The sequence below is a fragment of the Pithys albifrons genome, chromosome 1 (genome assembly GCF_047495875.1).
Source record: "Pithys albifrons albifrons isolate INPA30051 chromosome 1, PitAlb_v1, whole genome shotgun sequence".
NCBI lineage: Eukaryota > Metazoa > Chordata > Aves > Passeriformes > Thamnophilidae > Pithys > Pithys albifrons.
This window is the reverse complement of record NC_092458.1, coordinates 32,678,736-32,704,098: the sequence shown is the minus strand read 5'-3', so window position 1 is coordinate 32,704,098 and position 25,363 is coordinate 32,678,736. Positions and strand designations below refer to the sequence as shown.

Genomic DNA, 25,363 nt, shown 5'->3' with positions numbered 1-25,363 from the left:
GTTGTTTCTTTCTCAGACTTTATCTGTCTTTGCTTTTAACAAAGAACTCAGTAGCTTGAGATGTTATTAATCTTTTAGTGTATGTATGTAAATTTATGGGAACCTTAAATTTGACCTCTAATATCTGCTCACTGGAATCAAAATTGGTTTTTTGGTTATATGTTTCTGTAGACTCACCCCTCTGCAAGAACCAAATTAGACAAGTGTATTCTTGTAGGTCAATTTGTCTCCTAAAGCAATTGACCCCTGAGTCTTGAAGTGTCTTCTTTCAGCAAAACTTTGCCCTAGAGCCATTTTAAGCAACAAATATGGATGAATCAAATAGTTCCAGCTGTGCTTTATTAATTTTCAACCAATCTAATTTTTCTTCATAGTTGGTTTCATTCTTCTAAATTTGCTCAACCAAATACAATCTTTGTGAACATTATATGTCTTTGAAGGTTTGATTTATGCACCTTTGGCTCAATCCTGCAGTCTGGCTGCAATCCAGCAAAGCACTTAAGCATACAAGCAGAAAATAAATAATTTTCAAATGTTTTGGTTTGAAATGTATTTATGTAAATTATAGTCTAGACATTCAAATTGTTGCATATCTGTTGCATGTTTAAAAATAAGTAATTAAGCATGCTTCTGTATTTTCACTCCTCTAAAGGCTCAATGAGTATTAGAGCAAAGCAGAGCACCAATGCTGTTGCAGAGTTATGAAAGGCCTGTGAGTTTAAACCCCAGGGTTTTTAGGACAATTTCTAGAATATGGGACCTGCAAATATACCTGAATGCCTGAGGAGCAGTATATGCCCTGGTCGCAGTCTGTCCAGGGCATACCAGGGCACAGCAGGGATGTGTGGCAGCCCACCCCCTCCTGCTTTTGTTTCCTGCGCAAGGAAGCCCATCTGTGTGTGGCAGATGGGCACTGCCGAGTGCCTGGCCGGGTCCCCAGGTGATAGAGGGACCAGAACCCTGGGGCTCACTGCAGGTCCGTTTGGCTGCAGCATAAGGGCTCTGAAATCTCTGTGCTGCTTTGGATTGCTGTGAAATCCATAGGATGTTATACACAGTGATGAACTGATGAAAACTTGGGATCATTTGAGCAAAAGGTTTCTGAGATACTGTCTCCAGGGATGGGGGTGTGAGCAGACCCCATGGCATTTCTTGTAGTACACAGATTCCATCATGGATTTTTTTTGTAGTTGTTTTTAGGAGTTTCTCAGCAAATCTCAATTCCTGAACGTTTTCTTGACTTATGACTAGACTCTATCTCTTATTTGGGGAGGCTGAATTTAACACATTGTGAAATGTTTTGTTCAACAAGCAAATTAAATTTTTGTGTGCAGAAATTAAATTTTTGTGTACCAAAATGGTTTTGAATTTGACTTACACCTAGCTATTGTGAATTTGGACTCTGCTGAAAATCAGAGAACTCTAGGAGTATAGTTACAACACATCTTCCTTAGGATTCAGATTTAAAGGGATTGGGTTTTAATTAATTGAAAATACAAATTTAAAATATGTGTATATAAACCATGATTTTAATAGGATATAACCTTTCAGGCAATCTTTAGAGTAAAAATGAATAAGTGAGGGGCTTAATGATTCCTGTGAAGAGCAACTGGAAGAATAGAGGTTGATCTGCGTTGTGGAAAAGAAGCATAAGACCTCCAGTGGATACTGGAAGGGAGAATAGTGGTTCAGAATGGTGTTGTGGAATGTAACAGCAGTTGAAAGAAGGGCAACAGGCATATTTTGGGACAATGAGGGCATTTTTACCCCTCTGTCTCTGCTCCCATATACAAGTAAGGTAGATTTCAGTGAGTTCTGTGCCTGCAGAAGTTGTCTATGACCTCTTCTCTCTCCCTGTGCATATGAACTGGGGAGCAGATGGAAGGAAGGAATAAGCTGTATTTTCCATAGAATTTGAACATCTCCTTTTATACCTCATGGGAAAGAGAATCCAAGGGCATCACAACATAAATCAAGAAATACATGAAGTCCAGCAGACAGGCTTGAACCTAACTGCAACTCTGTCCGTACTGCAGGCAAGTGACAAGTAGGTGCTTTCTGCTGGGACATTGTGCAGGAAGATCAGGTGTCTGTGAATGAGCAGGTTGCTCAAGGGAAAAAAAGCATTTAAGAGATCCTCAAATGCTCTTTGCCACTACTTGTGTTTGGGCAAGTTCCCAAAACCCACCCCACTAACCATTCCAGTTCTGAGGCTGCTCTGTGGCAATGCCACATGAACAAATTTTACAGCTGTTTAGTGCTGTTAAATGCTCTGCTTCTATTTACCCCATCATCAAACCCATCCTTATATACCATTTACTTATAGACAGTTCCCTGTAGCAAAAGGATGCTGAGGCAGAATCATAGAATGGTTTGGTCTGAGCTATTTGTCCCCATCTTTGCCATTCTTTTTTACCTCTTTGTTCTATCATATGCACCCAGCCTTTACACTGCCATATTGTTGGCCCACACTGGTCTCACAGCTCTACTAGCATGCTGTCATGAAACCTTCTACCCTTTAAAGGTAGTGTGGGCATTCTGCCTGGACCCTGGAAAACCTTTGGTGGCTTTTGACACCTTCAGCAAAGCAGTTTTACAATGGCACTGGTGTAATACCTTCTCTTTTATTTCCTGGCTTGCAGAGAATTTGTCTCTGAACTGAAGCTCTGTAGGATGTAGACAGAACTCAATTGGACAAGATCCTGAGCTGTTCAGTATTACTTTGACATTAGCTTTGCTTTGAATGGGGAATATGACTATCTGATTTCCAGAGGTCCCTTCCAGCCCAACTGTTCTGTGTCTCTATTGGACTTCCCAAACTCTACAGTAAAAAGGTCTTTATCAGACACAGCAAGGATAATTAAGAGAGTAATGGAGTTGCTAAACAAGAACATGATCCCATAAAGCTGAAATCATCAGTCTCAAGCATCAGGTGTTTTTGTGAATGAAATAGATGAAGATTTATCAGGGGAGCTTTCTCTACTTAGTGTTAAAAGTAATTCAGTGATGGCATCACTTATTTTTTCATTTAATTTGTTTATTGCATCAACAGTTGCAACAGGAGTAGTATATTCTACATCCTAGGATATGACAAAATTAAGTGCTTCTCAGATACAATGTTTCTTTTGATTATTATCTTGGTCTATAATAACAGAAAAACATGAAAATGCTGTATTTTATAAAGCCTTTGTTCATGGGAAATGTCTGACAGGAGAACAAAGCTGATGCCCAACTATTCATTTCCTTCAACCCTGTAGAGAATTTTTCAAAAGTATTTTTTTAACCTTTTTTAAAAGAAAAATTAGCTTTTCTTTGTTTTGCTGTTTTGAGATCTCAGATGTGATCTATGATAATGATATATGCATTATATAGGTTTCCAATCTAAAGTGCCATTACCTCAGCACACTCATTTTCTTAAGCCCTGAAAATTATTTTGGGAAAGTTGAGTAATTAGTGTTTTGTGATGGCTGCTTGACAGTCCATTCTTTAGTGCTGTGCAGTTACTGTTGCTGTTCAACCATGACTTCAAAATTATTGTTGCTAGGTTGTCTCCAGAAGAGGGACACAATGATTTGCAAACAGGGGAAGGAATTTGGTTATTCTATACCCCAATAGCTACTGTTTTGGTGACAGAAAAGCCAGAGTGTGAGCCTTGGTGCTGAAATTCCTGATGGCCCACATTGATCATTCTGTAGCTCGCTCCCTGGCGTTTTTTTTTTCAGCCTGTTCCAGTTATGGCTAACTTGGCCAAATCTGGTACAGATTTCTTGGCCATGATTCGAATTAAGAATATGTGAAAGGAAGGGGAAAACTAGAAGAAATAAAAGATCATGAAACTACAGCAGCAGAACCAAAAGCACACACTACTCCTTTGCTGATTCTTTCATGAAACTGAATTTTATTTTTTTTGTTGTTGTTTGGGTAGAAAATGAGTGATCGACTGCTACGCTCAATCAATCCCCCTGGAATGGGATTAGTTTTATCCTGTGCTGCTCAAGGTGTTAACCAAATAACATTAGTTGTCATGGTACCTTATGCTTATGCTCCCTTTGGAGCTATACATTTTCATGACAAACAATATTCAGGATGAATAACAATAAGGATCCTGTATGCGTCCAAAGACCAAAGCATTGTGTTCAGTTGTTGACAGACATTGTAGTTTTATGATATCTGAACCTTAAAAGACAAGAAATGGTTCTCTTCAACAGGGTAACACATTCAGAGAGCAAAGGGGAAGGAAGAGGAAGAGCATCAAAGAGTGAGAAAGGACCATGGATCCTGTAAAGAATTTTTCTCAGGGCAATCATAGACCTTATCAGATCTAGAATCACATGGCAGTGTCTTGTCTGCATCATGTCCTCATGTAAGAGCAAAACACATCATCCAAATATCCAAAACAAGGCTAAAGTTTCCAGAAGTTCTAGCAAGTGTGTGATTTAATGTAAAACCACCAAAAATTTAGACGGCCCGAGAAAAGACTAAACTCTTCATTGTTGTAAATGTTGGACAGGAGGGAATGTCCCTTAGATTCATTCTGTACCAACACCAAATAAACAACATTTCCTGTGGGTGTTTTTTTGGTGATGTTTTGTTGTTGCTGTGGAGGGGCGGGTGAGGTGGGGGTATGTGGGTGTTGTTATTGTTGTTTGTTTGTAGGTTTTTTGGTTTTGTTAGTTTTAAAAACTCTCATCCCCTTCTTTATACCACCTACCTACCTGAAAGGGTTAAAGGAACACATGGATGTGCTTGGAAGGCTCTCTCTGTGTATGTAACAGCAATACAGCAGTGGTATTAATATTAAAAAAATCTTTGCAAAAAGAAGTAGCAAGTATCAGTCACATTGGATGCCACCTAAAGAAATATTGGGAAGGATCTGTGTTTCCATTTTTCTGTTTATGGGAGGACAGAAATTCTTAAGTCATCTACTGTAATTGAATCCCAGGCATTAAAAGAATGGCTCTTTTAAAATGTAGGTGCCTCAGCCTCTTAGAAACTGCACCTGCACAATTATCTGAGTGGATTGATGTCCAATAAGCCACTCGCCCTGTGTCTAACACATGTATTTGTACTGTTCGGGAACAGATTCCATTTAGTCCCTTGAAAGGGACTGTGCTAGCTTGCAACAGGTGCCAGGGGAGACCAGTGTCTCAGCATCCTGGCAGGATTCCTTTTAAAGGGAAGATTGGTTCAGCATAGTACCATTTATATCAGTCTCAGACATCTTTCACAAGTCAAAGCACTTCACATGCAGCAGGACTTGATCATCTCTTTCCCTACTGAATGACTGCTGCCTTTGTAAGAACCTGGAAAATGTGGACATGCCCTGAGGAAGAGCAACTCACTGAGGCTTCCTTTGCTATAAAGAATGAACTGAAACTGGTAATGGCCAAGGCTGGAGTGTGCATGAGGCTGGGCTAACTTCCATCTGTATTCTAATGCTCTAAGGGGAGAAGATTCTGCACCACCAGTATGGAATGCTAAATCATGAAAAAGTCAGATGATTCCCACAGTGGAAAGGCTTATGAGGCTGAACAAGTCTGAATATATAGTGCCATGTAGAAAGTTTCCAGCATACAAGAAAGTTTGGTCACATTGCCAGTCTGGGATTACATGCCTTGACTACAATTTTGCATGGTGGAAAGGGAGTGCTAAAATGAACTTCTCCTTTCTGTGGAGGTTCTAAAAGGAGAGGCAAAAGTAGACTAAGACCAAATCAATCCTCACTTTTGGACGAGAGGGTAACTTAATGGTTTCCTCCTCTGTGACCCTACCATCTGACTCCAAAGGTAGCAGTGACTTAGGTGGAAGGTGGAGCTTTCCAGTTGTCCAATCACCCTCACATACACAAGATCTCACAGATTAAGTACTATCAGATAAATCAGCTATAACTTTACAGGGTAAAATACCGTGAGGACCCCCTCCCCCCCCCACCTCCTTGTTGTGCAAATAATTTGCTAATTTTTAATTGAACCTGTCTGAGGATGATTCTAGCTTGTGTTTTGCTAGGTTGAATTTTCAAGAATTTGTAAGTATTGGCCAAAAAGTGGATAGCATTCTCCATTTGAAATTCGTGGCATAGGATGTTCAGAATTTCTGTTAGCAAACAGTTGAAATGAAGTAATAGGGGCTGGACTGCAAGAAAATTTATATTCTGAAAAAACAACACTGTGCTGGGAAACTACCAGTGTTTCACTCAAAAATTTTATCCATAGCCTATCTGTAGGTTTTTGTGGGCTTGTTACTTTGGTTTTGGTGCTGTGTAGTTTGCTACATGTTGTCCAGCTAGTAATGTAGTCATGCTATAGCTTGAAAAAGTTACAAAAAATGTTGGCTGAGTGACAAGATGTAGGTTTTCTGTAAGAAGTGGTCTCCAGCTTTATGATTCCCTTTGCCAGCTCATATTCATTCTGACTTCATACACTACTTTTATATTTGTAAACAAAACAAAAAAAATTGCTTTTGGTCTGTTGGAGTTTCTTTGTTTTTGTATCAGTCCTTCTCTGCAGCTGCTCCCTTCCTCAGACTTGGAGAGTCTGAGATACCAGAAGATTTGTGGGAAAATATTCTAAGATCATCTTGTTCTCTGATAATGTCTATGTCAGTTTAGAATATCTTTCAGTAATACCTATTTTATGTTTTGGGCTGAGCTTCTTTATCTTTTCTCATGTAAAGGTTGTTATTATTTTTATCTGCATGTGCTCATCAGGCTTAATGCAAAGCTGATTGTAACCCTACTGCATCTTATGATGAATAGATCATTGATACCCAACTAAGTGGAAATAATTTTCTATGGCAAAGCAGAAGAATTTAAAGTCATATCACACAAACCCCTGGTAATTTACTGGGATTTACAGATTAAAATCATTGTTTGTGAAATCACTGTGGCATAGCATACATGAGATAGAGAAGGCGAATCAAATACCTTTTGTATGATTGCATGCACTTGTCTGTTTTTACATATGTGCATAAGCATTTTGTTTGTATATACATAGTGTATGCAGTATAACATACTATAGCCTGTGTGTGTAAAAGTACATGTAATATTTATGTAACACTCATACCTGTTTGACAGTTTTAAGACTGCAGATGGATTGTTTTAAATTGTGCTTTTTTTTCAGATTTGAGTGAGCTTAATATACTTCTAAATCATATGATGCTAATTAAGTTAGTCTGAAGTTCTGTCAGTTGAATTAACTAGAAAAGTATTGGTTATATCTAAAATCACATCATTTATGTCAACAACGTAATTTTACTGTTTGGCAGGTAAACACAAGGTGATGTTTTGTCTTTGAACAACTGGTAGACTTCTCTTACTTTTTTGTTGTAAACGTTCTGGCAAATAATGTGCAATTTATTAGGAAAGCAATGACATTGTGTATAATTAGCTTTTCTCTATTGTTACCTCTATTTGATTACTTTCCTGCTATCACATGCAATATGAAACCATTTATTATGAGGTATAGAATATGTAAATATCTAACTTTACAAGAGGAACTGGAGACTGGTCCTTTTTCTAAAGAGGTGGAAAATAAAAGAATACTTGTTAACCGTGTCCTTTCATTTTCTTGAAAACATCAATTACATTTACAAATCCCAGAAACACAAGCCCACCAGTGGAACAGAAATAACTCTTTTCAATATGCTTCAAAAAAAATCTAATCACATCTAATAGCTGAAATTTATTTACAACTGTAATTTGAAGCATTAATTATGATAATGTGCTGACTTCTTTTGTAACACAGTTCTCAAAAGCCTGGCAGTTCTCTTTTTGGTCTTGATGTAACATATGTTTTGTGATTTGGAGAATTCCTCTACCTTTCTTTCTTGCTTTTGGTTTTTACATATATCCAGAAAGGAAATTTCTTTTTCTCCTCTGTTAACTATTTTCCTCACCTTCTCTGTTATTTCCCTCCTCCCCTTACTGGATGTTAATTTAAGAGATGGATTTTAGTGCTTATACTGATTCTTAATACAGTTGACAACTGATTGTAATGCTTTGTATTTTGGACACAGCAAACAGTAACAGTGATGATTTACTTTACTGTGCTACCAGTGTGCTCCAACAGTGTCAGAGCAGGAAAAATGCTCCTCATGTCTCCGTCTTGTCTTGAGACTGAGGCTTTAGAGGATGCCTTCATGATGCACATACGTATTTGGCTCTATTAAATTATTTTTGAAAGGGCTTGATTATTGCTATGCTAGCTTATTTAGTTGCGAGTAAAGAGAATCTGTGTGAGGAAATACTATAACAATTTGCTTCTCAGTTGTAAAAAATAAGTTGTCAAGATACCTATCTTTACTCTGAAAGTCTTTAAAGAAAATGACAAAAGGCCTCTATTTTTCTTTTTGTTTTGTTTTTTAAGTTGTGTTTTTCTGTGTGACAGAGAGATTAGCCAAAAAAAATGGAATTTTTATTAGGACATGAAAAGGTCTCTAATGACCCTTGAAAGCGGACAAAAGGGTAGCACAATAAGTGACAGAACTCTAACGAGGGTGGAGGGCATTCCAGGAAAAAAAGAAATTAAATCCTTTAATTTTTTTTTCAGCTTGCCATTTTCTGACAGCTTATCAAGTGGTTGGGACTTGTTTGTTTTGGCATGCGGTTCATTCATTGTAGGCAGCCGGTACTTTGTTCTTCTTTGTGGTTTCCAAAACCTGATTGTGTTTATCCTAGACTGTGGGAAAAGTGTATATTCCTGTTTCCTTTATAAAAGTAAACGTCAGGTTTTGTATGAAATTTTATTTCCCATATTTTCCATTCCATTAATCATTATTGTTGAAATATGTCAGGCTTTGGCACATCACCCTTTGTTTTCATATGATTGTACAGATTGCAATGTCAGTGCATGACCTATTAAGTCAAAAAATAAGCAGGTTTGGGCTATGGTAATTATTACTTCATAAAGTGTAGCTGAGGAACATGCACCATTAGTGAAAAGGGACCAGGATTTAATTTATTGCTATTAAAATTGTTTTGGGGGATACCTAGCTGTTGTATAGTACTTTCTCATTTGCTCTACATAACACAAGACTTAGGGGATCCATGATAATGGCTCTTCATATACCTGTAGGTAGCTGTAAGGCGAAAGGGAATAATCTGTTTCCCATCTGTGATGCAAAAGAGGAAAATTAATGTGCATAATAAAGTTGAAGTAAGGGTTATTTTAGTCAAATATTAGGAAAAAGCTTCCTGATGGTAAATGTGCAGAACCCTGGGATAAATTACTCAGGGAGACTGAAATCTGTGCAATTGAAAAATTTTAAGAATGGGTTAGATACACACATTTGTCGGTGACACAGGTTGTTTTGCTTCTGCTGGGGTCCTAGACTAGACAATCTCTCAAGATTATTGGTAGCCCTGTTCCTAGGATTTGTTGTCTTTAAAGTGCTGAAGATATTTGTGCAGCTCTGTGTGCTCTTCTCAGGTCTGTGCTTTGGTACTTGTATGTATGCCTGGCATTGCATGACATTAGGGCTGCGCTCCATGACTAAGGACTGTATGTGCCGTAGTTTAAACAGTGGGAAGAAAATTGAAAAACACCTGCACCTTTTACATTGAAGGAGGAAACAATTCATGAGAAGAAAGAATTCTTTATACATTTTGCATATTTAAGTTATGTTTAATGCTGTGTGAAATCAGTGACATATTTTCTCTTGCGTTGTCTTGTGGCTTACTAACAATGTAATATTTGAAGGCTGTTTAATAACTTCAATCAACTCTTGAACCACAGTAGGTGACCAGACATTTCATAAGGTCATTTTTTTCTTTCTGTTTTCAAAGTAGCATCATTGAAAGTTTGCATTTTAACAAGAGATTAAAATATCTCTCATTAGGAGTGAATGAAGATAATACTAAATGTGAGTAATAGGAATACAGAATTACAGATATGTGGAGACAGCAGAAGCCTCATTATTCATGGCATTTGAATGTCAAGGTTATGCTGTGTTGTACTTGGCCATATTTGCTTTCACTGTTTTTCAAAAATAAATTTTATTGAGTTGACTGAACTAAACCCAAAATCTGGGATAAAGTATGATTTAGACTTCTGTTACTTCTGTTGAAGGAAATCATTTAATCTGTTTTATGTATAGAATTGTGTATTCAATTATTTTTGATTACTTTACATTGATGTGACAAAATGGAATGGTTACAAATTCTGGAGATGCTTTAATCAATTCTTGCATCTGTTTTTCAGCGGATTTCTCGGAATGCCTCTGGAGGGACAAGCATTCAGTTTCTAGGCACAGTGGTAAGTGTGTAATAACTACTGCCAAGAGTTATGTTGTTAGAAGAATATATTGAAAACAAGAAGTAGGTAAATTACATTGGTAGCACATTTACACATGTGTTTGTGATGGTTAGTATTATTTGTAAATACTCTAACAGGTGAATGTAGGCAGATTTCTGAAGCTGACTTCCAGGGCACAGTGCACAATATCTGCGTTCCACAATTCCTCTGATTCAAGTTGACATCTGTTTCATTTGGAAGGGATTTAAAAATAACTGGTTGTAGACTTGTAAGCTTATTACAGTATACTGAGGTTTGATCCACATCAGGATAAATCACACTCTTTCTCACCACCTCAACTTTCTGATCTCTCTTGCTTCACTGTATCACATACTCATATCCCAGAGGTGGGTCAGTAACTGTCTTATGGAAACACTAATTAGTAATGAAAAGTGTTCTGTCCTTTTCTCACTCTAACCAGATTTGGTAGCTCTGCAGTTCTCCCAGATTTTGTGGTGCTAGATAAAAGTATGCCTAAAATCCTAATGAGATTTTATACCATTAGAATTGACTCCATAAAACTATTATCTGGAGCAGTCATGTATAATATAGAACCTAAACTTTTATGTTATGTTATGGATGCTTATAAACATACTGTGATTGAAGCAACTTCTAGTCCCATGGTTTGCATGATTAAATGCAGTTGTTCAGTTTTTTCTGAGTTCCATGTGCATCTAAAAATAGTTCTGAAAAGGAAGTAAAATTGAAATTTCCTCTAGAGTAAGTTCTCCTGCCTGCTGCCAACAGATTTCTACATACTGGCATCAACAGTGAAAAGCCTAGGAATGAAACATTCCCTTTAGAATTTAGTCCTAACATCTTTGTGCACTGTATGTTTTGGACAACAGTAGGTTAGGATTGCATAAGATCATGCTTCCAATTCCACTTGTGATTAGTTCTTCTACAAGTCCTCCAGAGCCATTGTAACATGGTAATGATAAACTTAACAGGAATACCTTGCATGTATGTTTTTGCATACCTTGTATGTTGGTTTTAGAAATGAAAAATGCCCCTAATATTTTTTTTTACTTCTGTAAATGATCCTTTCTGTATATGCATATTCATTTGTCTTAGTCACAAGCAGAGTGGCAGTTACATAAAGACAAACCCAAAAGTTTTGTTCTGCACTATTGTATTTATAATGATGCTTAAGCTCCGGGGTTGCAGCCTGGATATGTGAGATTGCTGCCAGGTGACTGACTGGATAGTCTTTGTTTGAGAAGAAAATAATTACTCCAAGTAGATAAACACAAATGCAACTTGATAATACTGAATAGATTTTAATTGATTCATCTGTAACTGGGTACTGTAGCAGGGAAAATCCTGATTGTGTATTTAGTGACATGAAAAATTAAATTTGTTGTTAAGTTAGATATGAAAATATTTTGTATTCATTTGTTAGAAGTGCCCCTAAGGCTCACTTACAGACTAGTACTCGTATTCTGGGCCTTGTGCAACAGAAAAAGATTATTAAAGAGGAAATAGAATTGATGTGCTTTTAGCTTTAAAAAAAATTGATGATGAAACAGTTAATGGATTATAATATATGTTAGATTCTACTGACTAGCTCATGTGTGTTTATTGAATCCTAGTTATTTGGGGAAATCAAGTATGTGATTACAACTAAAATTCTCAGGAGTGCTAAACAGAAAAGCCTGTAGTACTCTGTGATTTTTTATTTAATAAAAATTATGCCCATGTCTTGCTGATCAAACCCAGAGGGAGAACTTTGGTGAGCAGGGTAGAGAAGCAGTAATGAAGTCTGCTTCCCAGGGTTTGCTCCAAAACCAGTTTTCCCACAGAATCCAAAGCAGAGTCTGCACCTGTGCTTCTATCAGTTCCTCTAGCCTACTGTCCTGTTTTCCCAAAAGTCTTGCTATTTAGTTTGTCCTTCACTTGTTTAATATCCTTGCACTCTTCTGATTTAAACTGAATACCCTTAGCTTAGGTAATGGGGGAGAAGAATACAATTATATCCCCTAAAAATTGCTACACAGTCTGTGTGTGTATGTGTACACATAGACAAATGTAAATGTTCAAACAAAGAAAAGGGCATCTTAATGAATATGAATTCTGCTGCATAACAAACATCTGGACAGCAAGATAAATGTTTCTGTTAGTGTAGCAGCATATTTCTGTTATTTTAAAGAACAGGAAAAATCACGTTGCATTCCCCAGTGAAATCATAACTTTGAATGCACACTGTTAGCATCATTGGGGGTCTCTATATGGATTTGTAATAATGTTTTTGTTTGTTTCTGATCATGAGTAGAAATTAATTGCTACTTCTCTCCAAATTGTAGTGGCATTAGATAGGTTATTTTCTCCGAATTGTTTTTTGATAGAGTTGTGAGTCTCATTTATGACAGGGACTTATGCTTTTGGAGGATGTATGAGGATGTTTCTGTCTGAGGAGCAAGCAACTTGTAGCTCTAAGAAATAGATGGTGAATGGGAAACTACTCTGGTTTGGCTTAATTTTCTTGTGATGATAACATTTTGAGTCCTGATTAAACTATTTCAGAGCAGATCCTGGATTATTGCTGTAATTAAGATTTGACATGAGTTTTTACTCATTTGTCCCCTCTGATGGATGTCACTAGATACGATGTGCTGAGAGAGTCTTGCTATTTTGCCACTTTACACTGGAATTATTCAGATACTGTATTTATTAACAGCATTACCATGGCACTGAGGAATCCGATTGTGTTATATAGTGTACAAAGAAAAAGGAAACAAGATAGTACGTGCTTCAGATTAATGTCCAAAACCGTGCCCCATGGCAAGAGTACAGGAAACAAGTCCTTTGCGAGTTGTCTCCTGTGTGTTGGCAGCTCAGAAGTAGGTTTGTCAAAACCCTAAAATCACAGAATTGTTTAGGTTGTAAAAAAACCTTCAAAATCATCTGTCCCAACCATTAACCTAGCACTGCAAAGTCCACCACTGAACAATGTCCCCAGGTGTCACATCTACATGTCTTTTAAATACCTGTAGAGATGGTGACTGCACCACTTCCCCGGGCAGCCTGTTCAGTGCTTGACAGCCCTTTTTGTGAAGACATTTTTGCTAATATCCAATTTAAAGCTCCCCTGGTGCAGCTTTAGGCTGTTTCCTCATTAGTATTAATGACTTTTTGATAGTTTTTTAGCTACTTCCAGGTAGTTTGGCAAAGGGATGTTTAATAATCAGGTTTATTAGTTCTGTATGCTGCTCATGAAGTCAGTCAGAACTGGAGAGCTTTACATAGAGGCATTCCTCAAAATCTTTGCTCCCTGTCTTACTGCATTTTCATCAGTTATGTATCTAAGGTAATCTTGCTACAGATCAGTATACTAACTTTTCTTCTCACTGCTGATTCTCCTTTCTGCTCCCCCCTGCCATGACTTACCTACTTCTGCTTCAACAGTAGCTTCCAACTTTTTGTCCCATTACTGAGGCTTACAAATTTTCCTGGAACTCTTCAGTCTGTCTATAATCTCATCAGCTTCCTCCTCCTTTTTTCCTTCTCCCTGTATTCCTGCAAAGCTTTGACTGTATGAATCTGATTTAGCTTACAATGACAAATGTTTAACAACCTGCTTCTTTCACTCTTACAAATCATTGCTGTTCTTAACAGGTTTTCTTTCTTTATGCTTTTCTTTCTACATGTGACACTTCTGAAACTAGATATTGAAGATTTTTGCAGCCTTTTCAAACATTGGTTGAAAACCTGCAGAGGTTACAAAGGTGGTATTTACTGGAATATGTAGAGTATTAACCACAAGAAAATAAATATAGTCCAATTGGTGTTTATTTTGCAAGTTAATGTCTTTTAAAAAAAATTTTTTTTTTACTCTCTTTTCACAAGACTTAAGATTAGGGACCCTGCTGATCTAAAGGGAATTGTACTGTTGTATAAGTGTTTTTTTTTCTTTTCATCCATTTTCAGAGGCACTGTGAAACACAGTTCTTGTAGTAGTAGAGCTATTGTCAGTGGCATTGCAGTAGTGCAGAAGGTGTCACCAGGAAAAACATGCAGTTGCTTCTGGAATCGGCAACTTCCTCAAGTCCCTTTTGAACACAGGCAGAGAGAATCCTGAGCCTGGCAACAAGGTGCTGGCAGCATTCTGTGGAAAGGGGCTAATTCATGCAACATGGATTTCACTTGCCATAGTAGTGACTGTCATTAGGACTCGGTAGTGAGAATTGTTGCATTTCATGAGATGTGAATGATCAGGTGCAGTCACACAGCAGTCACACATTTCAGTTCTGTTATACCTGCTTTAAACATGCAAATATATAAGAAGGTATTCATTCATTTCATATTAAAACTGTCCATCGGGGGTAAACTCAAAAACATCTGAGAGATTTAGAAATACTGGTGTTACCAAAAGCCATGTCCCTAAAATCACTTAGATTATTTGGAAATCTTGCTCAGGACTCCTTTGGAAAGAGAAATTAGAGAAAGCATTTGGAGTTCTTAATGTTGGTGGCTTCTGTAGTGTGTGTGCAATCTGTAGTATAGTAGTGTTTGTTTATAATAATTTATGCCCCTTATCCCTCATTAGTAAGCAAATGGAAAAATAAGGATTTTTGATTTTCCATACCTCATTTAACAAGTTTTTTTCTTATTGAGCTCAGTAATGCTTTAAGGACAAGGACTGAACTTAGTTGAATAGCCTGTTACTTCTTAGAACACGATTGGACAGCTTACCCAGAGGTAACTCAAGTGATTTCCTTCAGTAGACTATGATTCGTGAGTGTTGAAATAATAAATAGTTGCTTTATTTGGCCAAAGAAGTATTGTTGTTTGGTTTTTTTTAGCTGTGTCAAGACTGTTACTCCTAGTGAAGATGAGCATTTTCTTATGAAGGTGTGCTACCAAGTTGAAAGCATACATGTAGCCCATGTTTTTAAGCAGCTTTCTGATGTCTGCATTTTTGGCACATACCCAAAAACTGTTCAGGAGATATTAATTTATGTGCCTTTGAAGCTTAACCAGGATTCTTAATGAAACAAAGGCATGATGAAGCTAGTAAAGCTAATTTAAGTCTCTGAATGTAAATTTTAAATGAAGTTTTTATTGATAATAAATATACTTTGTTTCTCATTAGTCTTCTAGGCTGCAGTGGTAATATCAGTAAAATAAACATGTTTTACAAAGATTTAACATTAAAAATGCTATTAATATGACCCTGGGTACACCAGCACAATTAGATTTCAAAGTGAGCATTTAGGATGTAACAGCGATTAATGACAACCATCGAAAACAATTTTGAACTCCATCAGTTTAACTCAGGAGGGTAAACTTAATATGATAATTTATCTAGTTGAATTGTATCAGCTTAGCAGGAAAGTATGCAAATATGTGACCCTTACCTAGAATCTAAATTGATGCTGTGCTGATAGATTTATCAGTTCCATTAAAGAACTTTAGGGAAGTTTGGAATTTCAGCAATTGTTCCCTTGGAGGTTGAAAACCAAACCTGATCTCATACTGGGACCATTCTGGTCTGCATATTTCCATAATTTGCCTTTTCTACTAATATGACAGCAAGACGCAAATAACTGTTTCTAATAATATCAAATGGAGTTGTGGAGGACAGCATTTTAATGTAGTAAAAGACCTCCCCGTGGGGTTGTTATTGCCACTATAGAACAGCAGTTACACAGTTGCAACAATAGTCTCTTAATTGATTCGTTTAATTAGCAAGAGATGAAGCTTGTGCTGCATCTTGTCATCTGTTATCATGGGGGCAGCTACAGAGAGAATCTTTGCATTTGTCACTCTTCATGGTCAGGTTTCAGCAGAGTGAAATGCATTACAGCTATAGAGATGAATGTTGGTGAGAATGTTTTGTGAGTGAGCTTCCACATGGGTTTTCAGAGCATGGACATGGCTGGTTTAAGAATTGGCTTGGTCTCTGGGGTAGAATTTATGACAAAGCATTGTTTTACAGAGGGGAAAATCTTAATCCAGAAATGCCAAGCACTTCTAACCTAAATATGCAAATTTAAGTATTATAGGAATGGTGGATTATTTGGGGCATCACTGTTGTAGACTAGATTTACTTGGAAGAAATAGGGTCAGATTAGTGAAACCAGCCATCTGCCCTGTGATTGCTTTTTCGTGGCATTTTTGTCTCCAGACTAGATAAACAATGAGTTACATGAGCACATGGTCCATGGTTGGAAGCATGTGTAAAAGAGGGACTTTTTTTGTGGTTGGTTTTCTCCAGAGCAGCTGTGAATACAGATACAGTGCTGTGCTTGTTCCTGGGAGATACAGTAATTTTTCGCTCAGATATATTTTATTTACATTTTAAGGGTATGTAAATAAATATATTTCAAAGACATGTAAATATATTGGGAGCTTCAGTTTCATTTTCCTCCTCTTCTTGGCTTAGTTTTATCTTCTGTTCAAGGTTATCCTTCCTTATGGAAGGAAATATTTCTAGAGGAGGACAGGCTTCTTGTTAAATGCTAATTAAGAAAATGAAGGTTAAGTTGGCATACTTCCATTGTCATAGCACTGACCTAAAATAAGGGATCTCTTACTAATCTGAAATAAATTAGAGGGGAAAGCAAGTAATTCCGTGCACGTGAAAACACTTGAGATGTCTTCTCCCGGTCTGTTTTTTTTAAATGGCTGTACCTTGTGGGTTTGTTTGTTTGTTTGTTTTTGCTTTTCCACTTGAGTGCTGTAGTGTTCGAGGTGCCATCTAATTTTGGAATAAGATGATCCTGTCACTCTGTGTACCAAAAGGACAATATGCTGTTAGAGAAGACATACTTTATAGGACAATTTAAACAGAGATTTAGTCCATTTATCATTAAAGATTCCATGGTAATTTCCACAAGGTTCTGAGATTGCTTCACATTCTGAGAATCTTGGCCAAAGTCCACTTTGTGTAATTACCTTCTGTCTGCACAAATCCCTAATGCAATTTTAGATGTGTTCAGTATTTTTCACTTCCTGCCCTAAATAGTGAAAATATTGCTACACACCACTCATAATTACTGTGGGTTGTAGCCGAAGTTCAAATAAAGAGATTACTCAGTGAATTTTGTGTTCCCATTGTTGAGACATCAGAATACATGACAGAAGATGAGTAAGCAGTAGGATATAAATTAAATCCACAAGCCAGTGGAATAACTAATTTTTTTACTTTTCTGTTTCACTCCATTTTGTCTGTCTCTGACCTAAAATATCTCCACTGCTAGGAGCATCAGGGAAAGGCCAACTCTCAGACCAGGTCAGGGGTCAAGCATAACAAACTTCATGGTTCTTTGAAGCAGATGGGATGCCAATGTGGGGCTCTAAGCACTGCCATGTTCTCAGTTGAATTTTACATAATTTCATACTTTTTTGTTCCCACAGCTGAGACCCTTGACTGTGCATTTGTCTCAACTAAAACTGGTTTAAGTTCCTCTTTCTGGATGCCTTTCATGAACTCCAGAATGTGTGTTCAACCATGCTGTCCTTAAAATGGTCTGCTTCTGTGTTGTCTCATTTGATAGGATTTATTGCTTTCTACTTGAAGTTCGTTCCTCCTGTCTTCACTAAAGCCTTATGTTACTTTGTTGTATGCCATGTCAAATATTTTTCCTGGTACTTAGTTTCTTCTTTCTAGTCATCATTTCTTTGTTTTTTCTGCTGTATTTAACTTCATCTTTTCTCAGATTGCTTCTCTTGTACATTTCCCATTTCAGATTCTTTTAGGCATACTGGTATTTTGATGAGGTTTTTTGATTTTGGAGTGTGTTTTGGTTGTTGCTTTTTGGTTGGTTTTGGGTTTTCTTGCTAGAAAGATACATGGATTTAGTAGAGAGATATTAGTACTAACCTGACATTAACTTTCACGTTTTTCTGTAAGTTGCATTTAGGAGAAAGATGAGGACAAGAATAAACTTTAGAAAAGTTGCTATGCATCAGCAAGTCATACAGCTACTGGAGTTACATATAAGTATTATAGATGGGGTATACCAGGGACTTTGTAACACAAAAGCCTTTCCTTTGTTTCTTCATTTTCTTCATTGCATATCAAATCAGTATTTTGAAGCTCTGCAAAATTTTCCCAGTGTTCATTTAAGGCTATGTACAAGTGACAAGGGAATTTATCATGCAGGAACAGACAGTTTGTTAAATGTTTTATGAAGCTAAAGTTTCACATAAATTCTCTTTTGTAAAGTATATTGAAAATTACGTTAATGATGTTTCAACAATGATCCTGTGCATCTCTGCTTATCTGAAAGACAGCAATGCATGCTCCTGCAAGTACTCATGCTGTACTACTCATGAGCAGGCAGCCTCCATCTTGATTTCATTCATGCTTTTTGGTATTTATAGCCCTCGCCCCAGAGTAAGGTGAAAGAAGGTGAAGGACAGAGCAGTGGTAGTATGAAGTATCATGCTTGTGTGACCATCTCCTGAGCACCAGTCTTATGTCTTGGAGAGGTGCCATGTTGGCAGGGTGCACAGGAAGTATTTGCATAGCAAATTGTGTTATGAGCAGCAGAACCACAACAAGGTTCTTCCTGCATCTAATGATGATTGTTTGACTAGGGGGAGGGAGGGAGAAAAGAGAGGTCAGGGCAGTGGGGATGAAAAGGAAGTGCCACACTATTGTAAGGACAGTAAAACAAACTGCCCCTGTGCCAAAGAGCTTCAGTGCATATGACATAATAGCAGCACTGAGTGGGACACAGAAATATTCAACAGAAGCCAGAAAGCCCCGTGGATAGGAAAGCTATGGTAATGTCCTCTGTTTTTGGTACTAACTCCTTCTTCCCTACCCTTAGAATGTTTTCTCCTCACATGCCTTCAGAAGAAATTTTCACTTGCTGCTTGCTTTGATGTCCATCTTCATATGAGGAAAAACAAAGATATTTGAGTTTTAAAATACTTACATTAGTGTTCTGTTACAAGTCTTTGGGCGTTCCTTGTTTGTTTTTTTTTTTTATGAGGGTTTTCTGTTATTTTGGGTTTTTTTTTCTCCATAGGTTTGTCTTTTAGTTATAAAAGAGCTTCAGGGAAGCCCTGCCTTCATCTTGAAAGCTCCAAGCCTACTGTTAACATTTAACAAATACTCAGCAAGCAGAACAACCCAATGTGCTCACTGTACCTAAGCCAGATTTGGACACTGCATCAAGAAAATCACAGTTGAATTCTGAAAGGCATCTGTCCCACACCCTGTTTTTGACACATTGACTTAGAACAACAATACATGATAACAGAAATATCCTTGTTTGTAGTATCAGGTGGTGACTTTTGTGAGGCACAAACTGTACTCAGGTTTCCTGTAAAGCAAGAGATAACTTTTGAGAAGTTGGGAAACATCTCAAGATACAAGAGAGGCAGAGAATTGCTCCGCCCTTAGAATCCTTCTCACCATGCTTCAGGCAAGATGAAAACCCAGAACATTGTTTCCTAATTTATCTACTATAGCCAAATAAAATTTCATGTGCAATAACTGTATAAATAATGTACAGCAACACTTAGACTCAGAAAGGCCAAAGAAGGCTCTCAGTCATAGAATGTTTGAGGTTGAAGCAAACCTCCCACTCCTTCAAAGCAGAATCAGTGAGAGGAAACTGTTCAGGGCTGTGTCCAATTGGCTTTTGAATATATCTACAAACTCCACCTGCTGACAATGTATTCAGTGATTTTGCAAATTCCTGGGTAGCCCCGGGCACCTGGCAGTGACACAGAAGTGATAAAGATGGAGAAGATCAGGACATGCGATTCCAGGTCTCTGTGCAAATGCTGAGCGTAAACGAGAATAATCATTCTTTACCCAAGCTTGTATGACTGCACTGAGAAGTATCCAGTTAAGGAGGGGTCAGAAAAAGACTGAACACTTGAGGTGGAGACACAGGTATGTGGCAGAATGCACAAGTGGTGGTGTATTCGGGAGGTGTTTTCAGAAGCACATCACCGAATGATCCACTCTGTGGTTCATCTGCTGAGTCCATGCATTAGCAGTGGTGTATTTTGAGTCTGAAATTGATCCAGTTGTATTCTTTTCAGATGTCTATCAGCTCTGCAGAAGCTCTTCCAACTTCTTGCCAGTTCTTGAAGCATTTTTCAAACCCATTTGGTATTTCAGATTTGGTCATGTGGTAGGTAGCACCAATTGGTTCCAAAACTACTTTCAGCATCATTAGACTGCTGGGAAGCCTCTCCAGCTGTAGAGGAAACAAATGGCTATTCTACTTCTGATTTTCTTCTTGATGCCTTGGTTTGTGGTTCACAAAGTCCACTCCTGCTCTGCTAGAATTATGCTTGAAGTGGCATCAGTAACATGAGAGACGTAATAACTTACCTGAAACATCTCATATGAAAAAGGATTATTCTCACTTACAGATGATCTTGTGAGCTGCAATATGTGCATGTGCTGAGTTGAGTAGTTAGTGTCCAGTTATGGACAACTCTATTGAAACTGGGCACTGGCTGCCAAAGAATTTGGATGTGCTGGGGTTGGAGAATAGGTGCCCCAATAGCTAGTTGTGTTGAGTGGAAGTAGGGGAGTCTGAGCCAGGCTGTCTTCCTTGGGCTTGCAGGAAGCAGGCTGGACTCCTGTTACCACAGATCCCCTGCAATGTTGTTCTGGGTGGGGAAAGCGGGAGGGACTGTGAGAAGACATATAAGGCAACTACTTGAGGTTGTAGCGGAGATATCAGGTTGTTTAAAGTAATTTTCCATATATAAATTTTGATGAGTGAAGTAAAAAATGTCTGAGATGAAAGTCAGTCTGGATGTTGTGATTTCCGCCAATGTTCATGTAGGCCAGTGTGAGATGTCTAGCACAAGCATGTCAGATGCTTGGGTTTATGCATAAACTGCTAACTGAACAGTGTATATTAGTTTTTGACCTCAGTACAGACTGTCATACTCTCCAGGCCGTTGTGCCTTCTCAGCAGCAGGAGACAAGCAGCAGAGAAGTTCCCCTGCAGAAAAGCTTTGTACAAATGCAGCTGCTTCCGAGGAAACTCACTGCTACAGGCAATCCCATTGTAGGGCTGAAAATCCCCAGCAGCTATTGGAGTATACCTCTGCTCTCTTGTGTCCAAACCAGAGCCACTTCTCAGTACCTAAAGGATTTGTTTGTGCCTCATAGCTCAGAACTAGACCTCCAGGGCAGAGTAGCCCAGTGCTGTGCAGACCTCCTGATCTCAGCCTGAAACTGCTGGTGTTTTGGTTTTGATCCATTTTTCATTTAGTGTCAGGATTTCCTTATGTAATATACAGCTAAAAGTGATTTTAAAGTACTTTGGCTTAATCGTGTTTTTGTTCCCCACCCCCATGCTTTTATGTTTGAAGGCTCCATTAGCGTCCATAACAAAGAGAGAGTAACACAGATGGTAAACATTTTTACCACAGAACACCAGCAGTGAACACCATATCACTGATTTAGGAGTCTCTGTACTGTGCTTGCTCAGCTGTATATAATCACTCTCATTTCCTTCCCTTGGGTTTCTGGCCAGCTTAGAGAGCCTTTACTGGCGTGCTCAGTGAGGTCTCCCTGCCATCACCAGGCTGTGGCTCAGTTCTCACATGTGCCGCTTTGAGGAGCAAGAAGCTCCACACTGGAACTGGCATGAGCTTTTGGCTGGCATGTTCTCTGATTTGCAGAAATGTATTTTCACCAAATGTATGAGGGTAAAATTAAAATTCTTTTGGGTGAGGACAATATATGCCTTGGCTGCCAGGCTGCCCCAGTGCGTTTGAATGCCTCCCTGATATAAAAGATAATAAACCTTTGAAAACTGTGATTAGCCTTGCTAGGGTTTTGTGGATAGTTGCCATGGTAGAAGCCAGTGTACATTGGGTACAAAGCAGTAACATTTTTAAAGTTTCAGTTTTGATTCTGGGAATGCTGATAGAAAGATGAATGCTATGAATAAGAGTTGTCGGCTCTCTGTAGTAGTTCAAATAAAACTGTAAACAAATAATTTGGTTTGGTGCAGTGTTTTACCAAGCCAACTAGCTGTGAGGTTCTTGTGTTATCTTCCTTTTCACTTTTATTTGTACAAACAAAATAGCAGACTTAGGCTCTGTCTATCAAAAATGCATGTAGCTTTTCTGTTGTACTTAGATGAGAGAGATAAAATCTAACTAAAATTTCACATTAGCACTCTGCTTGTAAAATAAAACAGTATCCTTTGGGCCAGAGGAGTTTTTTTTTTTCAAAAGAAGCATGCACTACAGTCTGTATAGTGGTGGCCCATTTTGGTGACTTGTTTACTGGTGGGTCTTTCATATCCAAATTCTTGGCTACAGACAAAGCATTCAAATACTTTTCTCTTTGTCAGAAAAAGAAGATGAAAATGATCTGAAATTGGAGCCAAGTTCACATTCTCTGGAGTACCATTTCAGCCTTTGGGAGGACTGTCTAGTGCAGAGTAACTGAAAACTTGAGCTAGGTTTGTTTGAACAATCTAAACATAAAGAAGAGACAGCAAAACAAATCCTTCTTAATTCTTGTGCTTTTTATATTTATACTGGCAGTGGTTTCTTCCTTAGATAAAACGTTTTGATATTAAGCAGTTCCTCTAATTTTACTGGGCTCTGTTTCTTTTTATGGTAACACACACTGTGCAGGAAGGTCATTATATGGGAGAAAAAAGCTGTCAGCATAAAAGAGAAAGTTAACATTGCACATGTCTTTGTTTATGGGGTTCCTGGAATGTGTTGTGATTTGAGCCAAATGATGGCTTAAACTGATCTTTCTAATATGCTGGACAGCCTCTCCACATGTCCTACCAGTAACAGGTCCTTCACCTTGCAAGTAAAAATTATAAAATTATTTGTAAACACATCTCAAATATTTCCTTTGTACATTGCTAGTATTTGCTTTAAAGACCATTTATATTTTTGGTAAAGGTCAGTGGAATGCGGTCATGGTTACATTCAATAACCCAACTGTGTGTGATGAGAACATTGACATGAATAATTGAAATATGTATTGGTTGTGTATGTAAAACCAGTTTAGCTTAGGGATTCCTGCTGAACCAGTCCTGTGCAAGAATGAGGAGGAGCTCTGATGACTTGGAACATGGGAGATCAAATGAACAATTAAATGATAATAGTGAATAGGGAAGGAAAAGGAAGATGACTAGCCAGGAAGGATTAGCCTGAGTCAGGAACAAATTTCCTGAAATTGCTCAAGCAGGTGCTTACAGGGAGGTGGGTTATTCTCTTAAGGAGTGATTTTCAGAAGTGTGTGAGCCAGCTACAAGGTGGTCTGAGAGGCCATCAAGGAAGAAACTTCTCTGGGCAAGAGAAGGATACTGCCTTGTAGGGTCAGAGGGAAAGTAGTGTACTCTTGAAAGGTAACAAGATTCCTGCTCTTCCCTGAGAGAGTCAATGTGCATTGTACTATGAAGGAGGTTAATGTGCTAGTCCACTGACCCTTTCCATTGGGGAAAAAAGAGTGTTTAAAGAGCTAATATACATATTTTCAGTGTGTTTTCTTTGTATAATTTCACTAGATATTAAAGGCAAGACTTGCTGAAAGGAAAACAACTGGTAAAAGCTACTGAGGCAAGTTTCACAGGGGAAAACCAGCATCTCTTATTAGACCAGCCTATGATGTTTGCAGGAAAAAGTTCTTTGCCTGTTCCCTGCTGCAGCGTCAGCGGGGAAGGGAAATAAAGTTTTGTCAGAGATGTTTTTACAAGCTCCATCCCTGTACTTTGATGATGGGGAGCTGGAACCAGGGAAAGAGATGAATTTGGCATTGGTGAGGAGAGGACTTTCAGTTTCTGCTCTGAAGAGCTGGTGCAGTGTGAGCACTGTTGCATGAAATAGTCTGGCATTAACAGATATTGGAGATACCTGCATTTAGATGTTACAGCTGCTGGTGTTTATTAAAACATTCTCAGATCAATTTTGTGTGCTCAACTGTGTGTACATCTGCCTTGTGCATCAAAATAAGAATTTGGTTTTCTCATTTTTGATGTGTTTCATTACACTGGACTCCTTTACAAGCCAAGCTGGTTTGGCTGAGTTAATTTTGGAGTTGTATGGGAATGGACACCTGAAATGCTAGTATCTGATTTTTATACGCACTATAATACCTACACTATTGCTTTGGGGGATTAGGATTCTTTGGGCAGTGGTTTTGTTCAGAAGCAATTACATTAGTGTTCAATAAAGCTGAGATTGTATATTTTACTATTTATAAAATATTTGTCAAAGCTTTATCCATAAAACGTTTCTTCCACCAAAAGGAAGAAAGTAGAGTTTATTTGAATGTCGGAGGTTTCAACAGACTGCTATCTTCTGGCCTCCATCAAAAGAAAAAGGAGGGAGGCCTGCAAATACCTAGTATATAAAATTCCAGTGTAGTTTACTGAACAAGCAAACTTTATGTTAAAAAAGCACTGTACTTTGAATGATTTCCAAAATATATTGTTGGATTCAAAGTTGTGAAATGTAATTACTTCTACATCCTGCCTGAGCTGCAAGACCTGGAGTGGCTTAAGAAAAGTGAAGACTGAAGGCCAGATTTTCAGAGGCAGCTCAGTCCACTAAAATTATTGCAAGTTAGGCACCTAAATGCCTTTGAAATCTGGCTCTGAGCCTGTAGTTGTTGTTACTGTTAATACTTTGGCCATTTTCTTTATGCCAGCCCTTCGGTTCAACTCAAGAAACAGGAGAGGGATTTCCTGTGCCGGTCAGCAACGTGCTGTTTAGCACTGGAGCTAACCCCAAGCACAGGGCTGGGCAGTGCTACTCTGGGACTCACTCTACATTAATATTGCTCTAGTAGGAGTCAAAGTTTAATTGCCGATACGACATTTGACTCCATTCTGAACAACAAATGAGTTCTGAAGTAAGGAGGATGTCAAAGAACAATTTCCCCTTCCCATCCCCCACTTTTTTTTTTCTCCTGGGTTTCAGTGTTCCTCACAAGACTTATTTTGAGAAAATAATATATATATCCCAGCAACAGGAACATCATTGTACTGAGCATGTTGTGTAGTCAGTTTTATTTTATGGGTAATAATACTATGCTGTTTTTAAAGGAAGGGGCAGCTTTAGAAAGTCAGGCTAGAAAATAGCTAAAAAGTGTAATTTTTTTCCCATCA

At 38.1% G+C, this 25,363-nt stretch overlaps 1 protein-coding gene across 2 annotated transcripts in view; it reads left to right on the top strand.

Moving 5' to 3' along the window:
• PCCA (propionyl-CoA carboxylase subunit alpha) overlaps positions 1-25,363 on the top strand; it is a 278,669-nt gene that overhangs the window by 213,665 nt on the left and 39,641 nt on the right. For both annotated transcript variants that reach the window (XM_071548902.1, XM_071548910.1), the window contains one exon: positions 10,197-10,250. In XM_071548902.1, the coding sequence (XP_071405003.1) occupies positions 10,197-10,250 (54 nt within the window). The remainder of the gene's footprint in view (positions 1-10,196; positions 10,251-25,363) is intronic.